Genomic DNA, 16,241 nt, shown 5'->3' with positions numbered 1-16,241 from the left:
CGTCCTCTGTTAGTCCTTGGGAGTTTCCAGGCTGTGGAGAAAGAAAGATTATTCTCACGTTGCCTGGTCCATGGTGGAAAGAGAGAGAACTGATGTACGGTGTGCCAACCCCATGAGAATTTCAGGGCACAGGGGCGTGCGCAGTTCTGGGCATTGTGACCTGAGACCCAGGGGGCAGAATCCACGAGCATCACACCGATGGGACGTCAGTCCTGGCCCTCCTTGTCGGATAAGCAAGAAAAGGCCCAGAGACAGGGCGCGACCGCCCGACCTCAACCAAGCTTTGGTGAGGGCTCCCGCGCCCTGGCCCTGGGTGTGTGCTGGGACACAGCAGCATCTGCACAGACAGCACCCCCACCCCAGGAGCTGACAGTCTGGCGGGGGGGGTGTGACACAAAGTCCAGATGAAAGGCGAGCCGTATGGCGCCTGCCTTTGCATGCTGGACGGCATCACCAGCTCGATGGACAAGAGTTTGAGCAAGCCCCGGGAGGTGGTGAAGGACAGGGAATCCTGGCGTGCTGCAGTCCATGGGGTTGCCGAAAGTCGGACACGACTGAGCAACGACGACAAAGCGCTTGCAGGTCAGGGGGCCAGGCCCAGCCGGGCTCGGGGGAGGAGGGTACTGAGTGAGCAGGCTTGAAGAGGGAGGTATCTGGGGGAGAGGACCCTCCCCACAAAGGTGAAGCCTGGCTGCTGGGCCTTGGGTGGCGTGGGGGCTGGGATGTGCAGGGTCGCCAAGGGCTTTGGGAGCCTTGGGAGGGCCCGGCCTGGCCTGCGAGTGGGGGGTGGGCCTACGGGTTCTCAGCAGCGCCCCGGCCACCTCTGACTGAGCCTCCAGCAGGACTGTCGGGGGTGGGCGCACTGCAGTCATCCAGGCTGGTGGGGGGTGGGCGGCAGGGAGGAGGCTTCTGGGGATGTCCTGGGGGTGTCCCAGGGAAGGACCTTCCAAGCAGCCTGCACTGGGGCTCGAGGCAAGAAGCGAGGTGGCCGTTTGGGAAACAGGAGGCTGGGGTCGGTGGCCAGAAGCCAGTGGTCCGCGTGCAATGGCTGCGAACTTTCTTCTCTGTCTTCAGGGACCAGAGTCTGGGCAGCAGGGTTGTAACTTTCACATTATCATATTTTATTCAAGACGAGGCTGACAGTTTTACCCATTTAAACGCGGACAGGCAGCTTTGCAGAACATAGACTAGAGGCTGCCGGGCCAGGGCGAAGGGGACTGCGGGGCCCAGATGAGCCGTGGGGAAGCCCCTTGAGCGGTCCAAGCAGCAGGACAGGTATGAGCGGTCAAGGGGGAGCTCATAATCAAGAATGACCGTCCAGGTCGTCCTGGCTCAAGTGGGCGGGGTCACCTTTACTCAGAGGCAGGGCAGGAACAAGGTGGGTTCTTCCTGTTGAGACAGGAGTCTGAGACACCCAGCCAGAGCTGCACAGAGGTGGATGGGCGGGGCCCTCAGGAGAGGTCTGGGCTGGAGACAGAGTCCCCGGGGCCCTTGGCTCCCAGGTGGGCCTAGGGGTAGGGTGTGGGTAACCTGAGGCCCAGGCCCTCCCCTGGGCGGGTTCCAGAGCTGCATTACTTTCTCCAAAGGGTCTGGGGTCCAGAGAAGCTGTGATTCTCCTGCTCAGCACCCACCTCTGCCCCCATCCTCTGCCTCCATTCCACTTTCCTGGAGGACCTAGGGCGAGGGTGGAGGGAAAGCATGGGCAGGTGGAGCTCCCGGAGAGCCCCGGGGGTGGAGAGAGCCAGGGCTGGGGGGCGGGATGGGGGAAGCCTGGGCGGGCGAGAGAGGCCCGAGGGGGCTGGAGGGCTCAGGTCAGACGCCCAGCATTCTGCAAGCGGCCAAGGGGCTCCTGGGGCAGAGACGGCCGGGAAAGTGTGGCCAGCCTGGCCTCCGGCTGGATGGACAGCCTGCCCTCTGCCCTCCCACTCACGTTCGGTCCCAGCAAGAGCAATGGGGGCTCCAGACGTCAGGGAGGGGACCTTGGCCCAAGAGAAGCCCCCTCGTGTGTGAGGGCAGAGACCCCCTGCCATTTCCTGGGGGCTGGCTGGGACTCTGCTTTCAGCAAAGGTCCCTGTGCCCCCAACGCTGGACAGGCTTGCCCCCAGCATGGGGACCGGATGGGTGTGACCTCGGATTTGTGGGCAGGGACACAGGCCGGGCCCAGACCCTCAGGTGTCCAGGGGTGAGAGCCCACATCTCGGGTCACAGCTCTCTGCCCTATGACCCACAATTTGGCTCTGAGTCTCATGGTGCCCACCTGGGAGCTGTCTCTCCTGTCCCAGCCCCGGCAGGGAACACCTTATATAGGGCCCTCCATGTCCTTTTCCCCCTGAGGACCCTGGGGGCAGGGTCCAGGGGATGCCCTGCGCCTCCTCTGTGCCTGCAGCAGCCCCCCAGTGAGTGCCCGTGGGGCAGAGGGTGCCCAGCGCTTCCCTGAGCAGAGCCTTCCCTCGTTCATGGGTCCCAGCATGGTGGGGGCACCACGGGCACTGACCATGGACGTGAGATCATGTGAGGGGTCAACGGAGGTGGCTAGATCTAGGTGCCGGTCCCCCTGGGGGTGAATCCTGGCTTCTCCCTTGCTGCGTGACCCTAGGTACAAGAGCAAACCTCTCTGAGTGTGGAGTCGCCATCGCCTCATCTGTGAAGGCGGGCATGGTGTAGTCTTCCTGGCAGGAAGCACCTGGGCTTTGGGGCTCCAACGTGAGCATCCTGTGGGCTGAGCCCTGGGGTGTCACGCAGAGCTGGTCGGGTCCACGGGCCAGCCGTGGTGAGCCTGAAATGGACCCCTCTCACGTGCTTCTGAAGCCTGAAGCTTCAGAAGGAGGCCCAAGGAGCCTCCTGCCCACCTTCCTTGGGGTTGAAGGCGGTTCCAGCCCCTCCTTCCTTGGATGGGGACACCGAGGTGCCGAGAGGGGACCTGAACCTGAGCAGGGCCGGGCAGCTGCAGACTTCCGTATCCGTGATCAGTGAACCAAAACCCGTTCACTGTGCTGGTGAAGCTGACCGAGATCTGCCCAGGGGAGCGGCTCCCTGCCCCTTCTCCACAAGGCATCCTGGGGGGGCCGTGTGTGCCCAGGGGAGTGGCCCCCTGCCCCTTCTCCACAAGGCATCCTGGGGGGGGCCGTGTGTGCCCAGGGGAGCGGCTCCCTGCCCCTTCTCCACAAGGCATCCTGGGGGGGCCATGTGTGCCCAGGGGAGCGGCTCCCTGCCCCTTATCCACAAGGCATCCTGGGAGGGCCGTGTGTCTCAAGCTATACCTGAAACAGTCATCCACCCGCAAAGGGCCTCTCCTTGCCCATCCATTCAGTGACTAACCTCGGATGAGCCAGCCCAGAAGAGGACAAACCCAAGGAGACACCACTCAGGGCCCTTCAAGTGGTCCCAGCAGAACGCTGAGGGCAAGGTTGCCACAGGAGGGCTTCTGGGAGGAGGTGACAAGGGGGCCTGGTTAGGCTGAGCTTGGAAATGGGGCATGGACAGGCGTGCAGAGCCTCTAGGGCCTGTTGCAACTCAGGGCCCCAAGTGCCCAGCTGTCCCTGACCTGCCTTTTCTATGTTCCCTCTGTCTCCCTCTAATCCACACACTGCACATACTCTTAAGGCCAGCTGATGCCAGCTGACAGGCAGGCCCCTAGACTCCCAAGCCTGCAGACCCTCACCAGGGCAGAGCTTCTGTAGCAGAGAGGGTTACTGAGGGAGAAAGTATAGAGTCCTGGGAGCTTGTCTCATCCTCTTCATGAGTAATCATTTGACCTTCTATAGGTCATTTAGTTCGGAGATGGCAATGGCAACCCACTCCAGTGTTCTTGCCTGGAGAATCCCAGGGATGGCGGAGCCTGGCGGGCTGCTGTCTGTGGGGTTGCACAGATTCGGACACAGCTGAAGCGACTTAGCAGCAGCAGGTCATTTAGTTTCCCTGGGCCTCAGCTTCCTCACCTGTAAAATGGGCTCATGTGTAATGCCTTGGCTTGTGATGGTCACATAAAATCTCTGAATGTGTGAAGGAACCTTTTAAACTGGTGGTTCTCAAACCTGACCGCACCCAGGATCCAGGGACCTTTGAAATCTACCAATGGCTGGTCCCATCCCAAGAGAAACCAGTTCTAATGGGTCTTAATAGCACCCCAGGGATGTGATAAATGGAGACTCTTCTCTCCCTGCCCTCTCCACTCAGTACAGTGGAAAAGCCCTAGAGCAATAGGGTGGATGGCCGTAGAACTCTGGAAAGAGGAAGGCGGACTGGCCAGAGACCTGAGGACGTGAGGAAAAACGCAGGACCTGTGTCTCCCACCTGCCATGCAGCAGACAAGGAGACTAAGTAAACCGCCCTCTCTGACCCCCGGCCCAGGGAAACACGCTCCGTCTATGGCCAGTGTCTCCCACCGCCCCCTCAGGGCACAGAGCAACCAGGAAAGCACCTTTCATCACCAGGGTGTTACCAGCAACACCAGGTGGACTCTTAAGACCACAAGAGCAGTTTAACAAGCATTCTGAAAACTGACTTGTCTTCAGAAGCACAGTCCACAATAAGCCAGGCCCTACCTGTTAAACCTAAACAGGGAGATGGCCTGCTAACATGGAAGACTTAACCAGGATCCAGGCCTCCTAGCGTAAAATTCTCATGCCCAGGATACCGTAGAAAATCACTCATCGCACCAAAGACCATGAACATAACTATTTGAATGAGAAAAGACAGTCAGCACATCCTGTTGTTGTTCAGTCGCTCAGTCGTGTCCGACTTTTTGCGACCCCATGGACTGCAGCACGTCAGGCCTCCCTGTCCTCCACTATCTCCTGGAGCTTGCTCAAACTCATGTCCATTGAGTCGGTGATGCCATCCAACCATCTCATCTTCTGTCGTCCCCTTCTCCTCCTGCCCTCAATCTTTCCCAGCATCAGGGTCTTTTCCAATGAGCTGGCTCTTCACATCAGGTGGCCAAAGTATTGGAGTTTCAGCATCTGTCCTTCCAATGAATATTCCTTTAGGATGGACTGGTTTGATCTCCTTACTGTCCAAGGGACTCTCAAAAGTCTTCTCCAGCACCATAGTTCAAAGCATATCCTAACACTGAAAAGACGTTAGAATTATCTGAGGAGGAATTTTAAGGCAGTCATCACAAAAATGCTTCAACAAACAATTACAAATACTCTTGAAACAACTGAAAACTTAAAAAAAAAAAAAAAAAGGAAAGTCTCACAGAAGGAATACAAGTTCTAAGAAAAAGAATTCAATGGAAATGATGGAACTGAAAAATAAAATATGCAAGATTTAAAAATTCACAGGTGGGTTCCCTAACAGAAGAGAAGGATGTATCAGAGGAGAGACTCTGAGCTTGAAGATAGAACAAGAGAAATGATCCAACCTGAACAGCAGAGAGAAAATAGGAAAAAAGACCGAACAGAACCTCAGAAACCTGTAGGATAACACTTATGTCATGGGAGACACAGAGGGAGAAAATGGGTCCAAAAAATATTCACAGAAATATTGCCTGAAAACAAAAAAAACTGGCAAAAAGACATAAACCTACCGGCTCAAGAAACTGAGTGAACCGCAAGTAGATTAAGCCCAAAGTTATCCACAACCATACTTAAACTTCAGAACCAGAAGACAGAAAAAACTATCTTGAAAGTAGTTAAAGAGAAAAGACACTTTATACTCCCTACCAGGGACACCAATGTGAATAACAGCCAACTTCTCGCTAGAAACCACGGAGGCCAGAGGAACATGGCACATTTTTCAGTGCAGAGAGACATTTGCTGTCGATGCGAATTCTATCTTGGGTGGAAATATCCTTCAGGAATGAATGGAACTGGAGACTTTCTCAGACAAAGGAAAACTCAGCAAAGCTTTCGCTGGCAAACATACTTGCCTAAAGGATATTCTCCATTCAGGAAGTGATAAGAGGGCTCAGAAATTCAGAAAGGAAGGACATCAAAGTAGGTAAAAACAGAGTCAATGTATCAAACTGTCTTTCATTTTGATGAGTTTCTTAAGTCATTGTTGATGATCAAAAATTACAGCAGCATGCGATACAGAAGCTCAAGGCAGGCAGAAGAAAGAGCTGAGACAGTCGTAGCTGATGAGTCAGGAAAATGAAGTGGCCTGATGGAAGCAAGGTCTCTACACTTAAGCGTGGGATGCTGAGACAGAGGCTGGCAGCCTGAGCACAGGGGGTTTTAGAAGCTGGCCTGGTGATGGCTTCCAGGTGGAGAATCACTGGTTTAGAGCAGATAAGACTAGAGGAGAGGGCATAGCTGGTCCTGGGGCCCTAAGGGATGCCAAGCCTTAGTGAGCATCAGAATGCCCTGGAGGGCTTGTAAAACACAGGCTGCAGGACCCCAGATCCAGAATTCTGCGTCTGTAGGTCTGCGGTGGGGCCTGATAATCTGCCCTTTCTGACAAGTTCCTGGGTAAGACTGGCGCCGCTCATCAGAGACCCCGCTTTGAGACATGCCGCCAGCACCCTTGGCTGATCAGGAGTTCCTGGGTCTCCGCTGAGGGCCCCTCAGCCCCACAGCCTCACACCCCCAAGTGTTCTGGCTCCGTGCGTAAACTGGGGAGCAGATGTGTCCTGGAGGGACCCTGGGACTGTAAGCCAGGAGGCCTCGTCTTGCGGCTCAGGACCGGGTGAGCTTGGCCAGGTTCCTCTGTGGCCCTGGGCCTCTGTCCCCCTTTCCATGAAATGGGAGGAGCCGGCTGGGTCACTTCCTGGCAGGGCCCAGGGTGACGGCAGGAGTGAGAGGCGCCCAGCGGGCCTGGCCCGGGCACCTCGCCCTGCTTTGCTTTCTCCAGCTCTGCTGTCTCCTGTTTCACGGATCAGTTTTCACACAGGTTTCCTGTGAGGAGAAGGCTCCTTGGCTAAAACAAGTTTGAGACCCCTGCCCTTGACGTTGTAAAGGGCCCCTCCTGACCCCCACCAGGAACCTTCCCACAGGCCATCCGGGGACACACAGGTCCCCAAGGCAGGCCCCCAGCTGAAGCCTTTCCTGCGAATATGGCCTGTTCAGAAGGTCTTCTCTCCCCCTCCCTCCGCCAACCCCAGGAGACAGGCACCCGGATTAACAGCACCCTCTGTTCGGAAGCTGGCCTTCCTGGAGTGGGCCGCAGGGTCGGGGCGCCGGCAGGTGGTTCTGCACACAGTGCCCGCCTCACCTCCGGGGGGCTCGGTCCTCTGTCCTTGGGGACATTCCGGTGGCTCCCAGGAGCACGTGCTGGGAATAGGGACCCCTGGAGTCAGCAGACGTGGCCGCTGCTCTTCATGGGCCCACAGACTATGGAAAGACAGATGTTCAGACATCCAGGGGACGTCTGCTCCCCCAGGGTGGGGAGGGGTCCCCTGCCCCCCGGGGACCCCAGCTCTGCCCTTTGTTCACCTTCCGGGGCATGTCCCACACTCATCTCTGAGCCAGGAACTTCCGTTCTGTTCTCTCTAGACGGGGCACTGAAGTGGTTAATGATGGGGCGGGGGAGTTAATGATGGGTGTCTCAAAATCCTGGGCACCCCCCCAGGGGAGCCAGGAAGGTGAGCGATGGAGGGGGACCAGGTGTGGGATTTGCACAGGGAATTCAGAGCCCCATGTCTCAGACTGGCCCCCTGAGAAGTTAGAAATTAGGATTTTAATGTGAAAACCCCCAACTGCAAACAGCTCAAGGGTTTTGAAAGGTAGTCTGCAGGCCACCTCTGGTGGAGCTGGGCCTCCGTTGGTCACCTCTGGCTCAGGGTGGCCCAGCCCTGGCCACACAGGGCCCCTTCCCCCCTCTGCCCCCAGCTCTCCTGGTCAGCCGGGTGAGGAGCTGGCCAGGTGACAGGACACGCATGCCTGCCAGGCCGGGTCAGGCTCCATGGCGTTCCCGGGGTCAAGGGTGGGCTCAGGGACACCACCCCCTTCCTGTATCCATCTTCAGTCAGTTCCCGGGGGATCAGGATCTGGAATGAGGCAGGTGGGATGTTCAGGGTCCTCCCGTGTCACCCAGTCACCCCCCACCCACATGGGCATACCCCTTTCCCGCGCCCGGCCGAGCCTGGCCGCCTGCGTGACAGCTGTGCTGTGTCTGTTCCAGGGTTTCCCTATTCCAAGTCTGACCCTGTCACAGGACATGGCAAGAATGGCTTGGACCACCGGGTAGGTACTCGATACCCCCACCCCGCACACCCTCCCCCGACACGCGTACTAACCAGCGCCCAGGGCTAGTGCGGGTCCCACAGCTTGGGGACCACTTGGCCACGAGGAGGGGCCCTGGGGACCCCACTCACCCGCCTGCCTGCCTCTGCCTGCTGCCCCACCGAGGGCCAGACCACCACCCAGCGACACCCCTCCTCTGTCTGCCTCCAGCTCCCAGGGAGACCCCAGGGTTAGGGGGACAGGGGCAATGGGGCCACTCAGAGGGATCAGACCCTCGTTAAGGCCTTCCTGATTCCCTTCTCCTGTGACCTGGAGCTTAACGAGGACCAGAAAGGATGGAGGCGCATCACGAGCTGTGTGTGCCCAGCGGCCACCTCCTCTCCTGGCGTGTTCTTGCCCCCCACCCCACACTGTTGGTACCATCACCACAGTCGCCTCTGATGGTGCCCTCAGCACTGTGAGCGCTTTTGGGGTCACACGAGGGGCTGGCGTCTCCTGCCCTCTCCTGACAGCTGCTTTGAGCACCCCCTCCCCGCTCCCTGAATGTGGGGACGTGAGAATGTAGCCCAGACAGCCTAGCACCTGGCGTGTCCCCTAGCCGGGCCCACGTGCTCGTCCCTCTTCCCACAGCTTGTCTAGGTCTGCAGCGAGGACCCCCCGGGCGGGGTGGGCGTGTGGCACCAGACCTCCCCCACGGCAGACAGATGGACACACACACACACACACACGACAAACACCACACACACGTCACACACACATACACACACAACAAACACCACAAATATACACACAGAACACACAAACACGACACACATACACACATAGAACACATAACATACACAACACATAAGACACAGAGAACACACAACATACACACATGACAAGTACCACACACATACAGAGAACACACAACACACACACACACATGACACACGACAAACACCACACACACGTCACACACACATACACACACACCACAAATATACACACAGAACACACAAACACACGACACACATACACACATAGAACACATAACATACACAACACATAAGACACACAGAGAACACACAACATACACACACAAGTACCACACACATACACACATAGAACACACAACACACACACATGACACACGACAAACAACACAAACATACACACAAACACACACGACACACATACACACATAGAACACATAACATACACAACACATAAGACACACAGAGAACACACAACATACACAACACACACACACGACAAATACCACACATACACACACAGAACACACAACATACACAACACATAAGACACACACACATATGCTCACATACACATACCACATAGACACACACACAGAGCCCCAGGACACTTGCTGCCCCAGAGGCAGCCTCTTACCGCTTGGAGGACACTGTCCACAGACTGAGCACTTCCATCCTCCCAGAGAAGCCCCTCAGACTCATCCCCACTTGTTCCCCCGGGTGTTCCTGTCACCACGTGTGTAATGCAGGGAGCGGTGACCCCTCGCACTGACCTCTGGCCCAGGGTCCAGCCACGGGGCACGTCCTAGAACAGGGGCCCCATCACAGAAGCTGTGGGCATCCTCAGGCCCTGCTCCATCGCCCTTGGCCTCTGTGGGCCCTGCTGCTGCGTCTGTCCTGGGCCCCAGAGCCTCTGCACGATTAGCTCAGGTGAACTGCACCCATTCCACTGACCGCTCAGGTGAACCTCGCACATCCCGCTGACCACTCAGGGGTACCGTGTGCATCCCACTGACTGCTCAGGTGAACCGCACACATCCCACTGACCACTCAGGTACCGTGTGCATCCCACTGACTGCTCAGGTGAACCGCACACATCCCACTGACCACTCGGGTGCTGTGTGCATCCCACTGACCACTCAGGTGAACTGCACGCATCCCACTGACTGCTCAGGTGAACCACGTGCATCCTACTGACCATTCCCCTGTTTGTTCAGAATGGGCTAAGCTGGAATGGGCATGCAGCATGCTTCTCTGAGTTTCCTTTAAGGATTTTTCTGCTCCTATCCTCCAGTCCTGTCCACAGGACCCCCAGGGCTCGGGAGAAGGTAGATCCTTAGGTTCAGCATGAGGGGCCTGAGGGCAGAGGGACTGGGTCAGAATGCTCCCCGAGTCTCTGCTTTGTGACTCAGGGGCCGTAGGCGCCAGGGTCACTGGCTGGGCCACATCCATGCCAAGGCATTCCACCCCCACAAGCCGAGTCTGGGGGATTTCTCTCAAAAAGTGGGAGACAATTAAGAGGATGAATGTCAGCACCCACAGGCTTGCATCCTTGGTGGCCGAGCTGTGCATTGTCTAGGGAGAGTTCCCTCTTGGCTGCCATGCTGGAAGGACACTAGCAGTGGCCCCCAGCAGTGCAGGGAAGGCGTGGCCTCCAGATGCTCCACCCCCAAGGAGCCTGGGAACAGCTGGTGGAGACAGTCTGGCGGGGACACCATCTCCAAGCCTCTCCTAGAGCAGAGAGCGGACACTTAAGCTTCACAGAGTTGACAGCTGAACCCTCCAGGAATGTTTCTCCTGCTAGCCTCAGGGTGGCGAGCAGAGTGAGCCCTTCTGTACATCCTGCTGCTGCTGCTAAGTCACTTCAGTCATGTCCCACTCTGTGCGACTCCATAGACGGCAGCCCAGGCTCCCCCGTCCCTGGGATTCTCCAGGCAAGAACACTGGACTGGGTTGCCATTTCCTTCTCCAATGTGTGAAAGTGAAAAGTGAAAGTGAAGTCGCTCAGTCGTGTTTGACTTGTTGTGACCCCATGGACTGCAGCCTACCAGGCTCCTCCATCCATGGGATTTTCCAGGCAAGAGTACTGGAGTGGGGCGCCATCGCCTTCTCTGTCTGTACATCTTAGAGAGTCGATAAAGACGGAATTCATCATCCCATGAGGACTTTTAGCTTTTCACATTAGACTAGCTCGGAGGTTGGTGAAAATCCTTGTTGACTTTTCTTTGGAATTCTTTTTTCCTTACTTATGTTCTCTCCTATTTTTTTTTTTTTTTTTCACTCTTTCTAAGACTCTTATATAACTGTATGCCTGTTTTTTGGCCGGAAGACCGGATAATTGATGGCCAGTCTTTTACAGCTCAGCCATGTCAGATTAAGTTGTTTCTTGGTTTGTTTTACTTTCTGAAAGGATTCTAGGTGACCTAAATTAAAAGCACAGATGCAGAGAGACCAAATCCCAGAGGACAGGAGAAGAAAGAAATGGGAGAAAATTATGTCAGAAACACACAGAAGAACACTGTCTGGAAAAACCATCGAAGCTCAGCTGCGAGCTTCCTGATGACCAGGGCACAGAGGCTGGCGGGACCAGCTGTGTGTTCTCACTGTCAAGTGGAAGGAAGTTAGTAAATCAGGAGGCGGAAATGCGCCTGCTTCTAGTTCCAGGATGGATTTGGAGCCAGCACCCTAGGCCCCACAAGGGCTTCGCTCGTGGCTCAGCTGGTAAAGAATCCGCCCGCAATGCAGGAGACCTGGGTTCAATCCCTGGGTTAGGAAGATCCCCTGGAGAAGGGAAAGGCTCCCCACTCCAGTATTCTGGCCTGGAGAATTCCACGGACTGTATAGTCCACGGGGTCGCAACGAGTCGGACATGACCGAGCGACTTTCACCTTCACGTTCACCCTAGGTCCCAAAGCTTGTTTAAATGTCCCAGTAACTCGCCAGCCACAGAGCCTACCACGTGGTGGATAGTCACGCCTCTCTGTAGGATAAATGGGAAAAGAGCCGCCTGTGAAAGTCTTTCCTGTGGACCAGAGAGCGCTGGCTCCAACACGTGCCACTGGCTTGCTATTAGAAGACTGGAGGACCCCACGGACAGAGGAGCCTGGCGGGCTACAGTCCACGGGGTCCCAAAGAGCAGGACGCAACTAAGTGGCTAACACTGAACAGGGCGGAAGTCGAGGTTAAAGCGAACCAGCAGTTTCCGTGGTATGAAGAGGGAACAATTCGTTCTCGATGACCCCAGTTATAAATCAGTTACAGCATTCATAAACGTAAATGTACCAAGCAACATGGCAAGGCCAGAGACCTTGGTTAAATGCAAGTATGGAAAGCATTTTGAATAAGACTCTTGAAATCAGATAAGGATCTAGTGAAAGGAAAAAAGGATAGAGAGCAATTTAATAGTGCAAAGAACAAAATTAGACTAATAGGTGTATGAAAAATCCGTATCTTCTGGATTAGGTTTTCACACGCCCATAAAACATTAACTAGTGTATACCACTATGAAGGAAACCCTAACAAAGTGTAAAAGTCTGATGTTGTCCAACTGTGACGCTGAGAAGAATACATGCATTAGCATCCGGCAGCCCTGAGTCCAGATCCAGCTCTGCCATGTACTGGGTGTGTGTTTGGGCAAGTTACTTAAATTTCAAGTCTCTATTTCCTAGTCTTTAAAAAAAAAATCATGGCAACCCACTCCAGTATTCTTGCCTGGAAAATCCCAAGGACAGAGGAGCCTGGCGGGCTGCAGTCCATGGGGTCGCAAAGAGTCGAATATGACTGAGTGACTGAGCACACACACACACACACACACAGAGTCATCCTTACCTCTTAAAGTTATCATTAGGACAGATAACATGACATTTGTGAAATCTTCTAAGCTCTGTAAGCCTAGTTCCCAAATGAGTAATTATTATAAAAGCACATCTCCACCCTTTCTTACCTCCACATCACTGGCTCCTAAGTAAAACGTGACCTTTAGCAAGAAAAGAACAGTCAGTGGTGAACGGCCAGTTTCATTCTCCCTGTTATTAATCCCAGTATAATTTTTGGAAACTAAAAAGCATCGGTTAAGTCTTTTACAGTTCCATGTATTAGCTGTGTGATCTTGGGCAAGTATCTTTACTTCTCTGAGCCTTAGCCATTACACGCTGATAACAATGCCCACCTCCTGAGGCTTCAGGAAGATGAGTGAACGCGTGTGCAGGGCAGCTGGCAGCTAATAACACCAAACAAACGGGAGAAGTAAAGAGTTCGTTGCTTTTAGATTCTCTGTTCTCTGCTGAGAACTGCAGAGGGATCAGCTAGGGGTGTGCCTTTGGGTGCGGCCTTTGTGGGATCCCCCGGGGCCGCTTAGCTGTCCCGCCAGCCCACACATCGAGCCAGAGGCCCCGGGCTCCCCTGCACCAAAGAGGGCGTGAATGTCCCCCCACACTGGGTACTTAGATCAGGAGTAGACTGCTCTTCCTCTGCTCTGGACTGACACGGTGCGCCCCCTCCACCTGAGGGATGCCCCCCGGCCCTGCTGAGAGTCTCTGCCCTGTCTCCGAGCCTGGCTGACCAGACGACACTGGTCCTGCTGCCCGGAAGTGGGTTTCCCACAGCCGCAGGTGGTGCTGCTCCCTGGCCCGGGAGCTTGCCGCCTGTGATGCAGAGCAGTGGGCACTAGGTGGCAGCATTTCTCTTTCGTATTCCAAACAGGCCCCGGGGAGAAGGCCAAGGTGGGAGACATGAGCTGCCTTGCTTTGTGCAGGAGGTTCCCTATCCAGACGGCCTGAGAAACCGTCTCCAAATTTCGTTCTTGAAACTCCCAAGGGGAGTCCTTCACGGGCGACTCGGTGGGTGCGAGGTTGGCCGGTCCCAGGTCCCAGCGCTGGGACGAGGGTGCGGCGTGCCAGGCTCTTACCAAAGGACTCAGTAATGGAGATAAGCAAGATGCTCATACAACGTTTGTGAGAAGTCCAAATTAATTTTTAAAAAATTGGCGATGGACAAAGGATCAGACCGCCACAGCCCTCCGCTTACGCACTCACCTGCCTCACCACCTCGTCCCGGCGTCTCTGGGCCTCAGTTTCCCCCGCTCAGGATGAGGGACGTTGGACTGGGTGCTTCCGGAGGCCTCGCCCTGCCCATGCTCGCGAGGACTGTGACCAGCTGCTCACTTGTCACCTGCAGCAGTAAATGAGTGCTGGAAGCCCTCTCCCTGTAACACGACCCAGGGTGAGGAGGTAACGCCCCCTTCACTGCAGGGCTCCCTCCATGGAAATTTAACCACTGTGCCCAGTTTCAGAAGCACTGGCCAAGAGCCCCGATCCGGGTCAGGTGCTGTACCCGGTGCCAGACGTGAGCACACGTGAAAGGCTTATCTCCACTGCGGGCCCTGGACTCAAGGCCCACACAGAGTGGACAGGACGGGAGCCAACCGACGTGCAGGGCCCCGGGGCCCGTGTCGCAGGGCGGGGACCCTCCGGAGAGGTTTGCAGGATGACTTTTCCAGGTGGGCAAAGGGAAGGAGAGCGCCAGACATCAGGGCTGGCTGCTGAGATGCCACGGACAGGTGGAGGCGGCACCCGAGAGGGTGGCCGGGCTCCCAGGTCCGCCGCCCCTCCGAGGGCCAGCCCTTGAGTGCCAGCATGTCACAGCCACGCTTATGACACGCGGCGTCTGGGCCAGGGGCTTTATAGACACCGGCCACCCAAGCCCCCTGGGGCCCGCTCGTCCAGGGGACCGGAGGCCCCGTGCTGGAGCCGCAGCCCCGCTGAGAGGCCCGCGGGGTCCGGGCCAGCTGTGGGGCCGAGGGGCAGGCACCCGGGAGCTGTCATCTCAGCAGCTTAGGAGCTGGTGGGACAGGCAGGGGCGGCCTGAAGGCGGCAGGAGGCGCGTTAGCACACCTGCTCTTGGGAAGCCGGCAGCCTTTCCAGAGCCTGGTCTCAGCGGGCACCACAGGCTGACCCTCGTCCCCCACCCGGCTGCCAGGACCCTGGCGACTGCCTGCCCCCTGCAACCTGCCCCTGCCGCCCTCTCTCTTTCTCTTCCAGAATGCCAATGTGGGCCCTGGTGGAGCAGACCCGGATGCCGGCTGGGCCACGCGAGGTACAGGAGGCGGGGACCCCGTGGGTCTCTGGCTGGGGCAGGGGCCGCTGACAGGGTTCCACGAGTCTCTCGTTCCGAGACCACCCTTCCCGCCCTGGCCGCCGGCAGAAGGCTCCGAGCGCCCGGGAGGAGGAAGCCGGGGATGCTCGTGTCCCCGCCTCTTCCGGTCGCGGTCGCGCTTCGGTTTTCGCTTTCATCTTGATACCTGACATGCTTCCTCTTCTCCCTGGGGTGTCCCCCTCTAACTCAGTGCTCCCCCCGTCTCCTGCTCTAGGTGCTCCCCTCTGGAGCATGGGCCCACCCTGTCCTGACCGACTTGTCACTCCAAGTCACTCAGGCAAGAGATCTGTGTTTGAATGACCACCCCAGGCCAGGGCGGCAGCCAACCAAACACCGACGGTCACGTCCACGATAATAAGGGGGGCAGAGCCGCAGGGAAAAGCCACCTTGGGGCTTCCCAGGCAGCTCCGTGGGTAAAGAATCCACGTGCAATGCAGGAGCCCCAGGAGACGCGAGTTCAATCCCTGGGACGGGAAGATTCCCCCGGAGGAGGAAATGGCAACCCACTCCAGTATTCTGGCCTGGAGAATCCCTTGGCCAGAGGAGCCTGGTGGGCTGCAGTCCATGGGGGTCGTAAAGAGTTGGACGAGATCGAGCCACCGAGCACCCACAACAAGGGTGGCGAAGTGGAAGGGTAAAGCCCGCCCCGCCCCCGCTGCTCACAGGGCAGTCTCCTGGGGCTTCACACTGGCAGGATGGCCTGCAGGGGGTTGGCGTTGCTGGAGAGACCTGGTCGTGTGGCTGGTGTCCGCCTGGGAGGCTCTGCCAGTCCTGAACCGCAGGGCCGAGATGCTCACTCACGGTTGTTACCCAAGGGTGACGGGAGCCTGCTCTCCAGGGCTGATCCACGCTGGATGTTGGAGTAGGGGAGAGGGGAGGGAGTCGCAGCCTGCACCCTCTAAGTGGTCTCCAGGTCTCCGGGCTCAGAGCTGGCCTGGCCAGGCCCCCGCACAGCACACGGGGAAGTTCAGGGACCAGCCGCCCACTGCCCGAGCCCCTCACTGTTGTCTCCCGCCAGAGAGGGAGGCTTTACAGACAGGACCCAGAGATGCCGCCCTGGGGGGATGCGTGCCCATCCTACGATTTTTTTTAACAAGCCACTTTTAGTCTGGAAGGAAAAAAATCTTTAATAAGCTAGCATGTGGGGCTCTGTATTTAAAAGGAGGAGCTGAAGGGTGAAGAAAGTAAGACAATAAGAAGCGGGTAA

At 56.7% G+C, this 16,241-nt stretch overlaps 1 protein-coding gene across 31 annotated transcripts in view; it reads left to right on the top strand.

Moving 5' to 3' along the window:
• Positions 1-16,241, top strand: part of ABLIM2 (actin binding LIM protein family member 2) — a 167,682-nt gene that overhangs the window by 128,875 nt on the left and 22,566 nt on the right. For 22 of the 31 annotated variants that reach the window (XR_003511618.1, XM_027545146.1, XM_027545125.1 and 19 more), the window contains 2 exons: positions 8,065-8,126; positions 14,920-14,974. The exons of 7 other annotated variants lie outside the window; for them this stretch is intronic. Coding sequence is in view for 22 of the 24 variants with exons in the window: in XM_027545146.1 (XP_027400947.1) it covers positions 8,065-8,126; positions 14,920-14,974 (117 nt within the window). In the remaining 2 variants the exon portion in view is untranslated. The remainder of the gene's footprint in view (positions 1-8,064; positions 8,127-14,919; positions 14,975-16,241) is intronic. 2 more of the 31 variants (XR_003511619.1, XM_027545132.1) reach the window with 1 other exon arrangement.

Source organism: Bos indicus x Bos taurus, chromosome 6, assembly GCF_003369695.1.
Source record: "Bos indicus x Bos taurus breed Angus x Brahman F1 hybrid chromosome 6, Bos_hybrid_MaternalHap_v2.0, whole genome shotgun sequence".
Classification (NCBI taxonomy): Eukaryota; Metazoa; Chordata; class Mammalia; order Artiodactyla; family Bovidae; genus Bos; species Bos indicus x Bos taurus.
The sequence above is the reverse complement of the archived record's forward strand: the minus strand, read 5'-3'. Positions and strand labels throughout refer to the sequence as shown.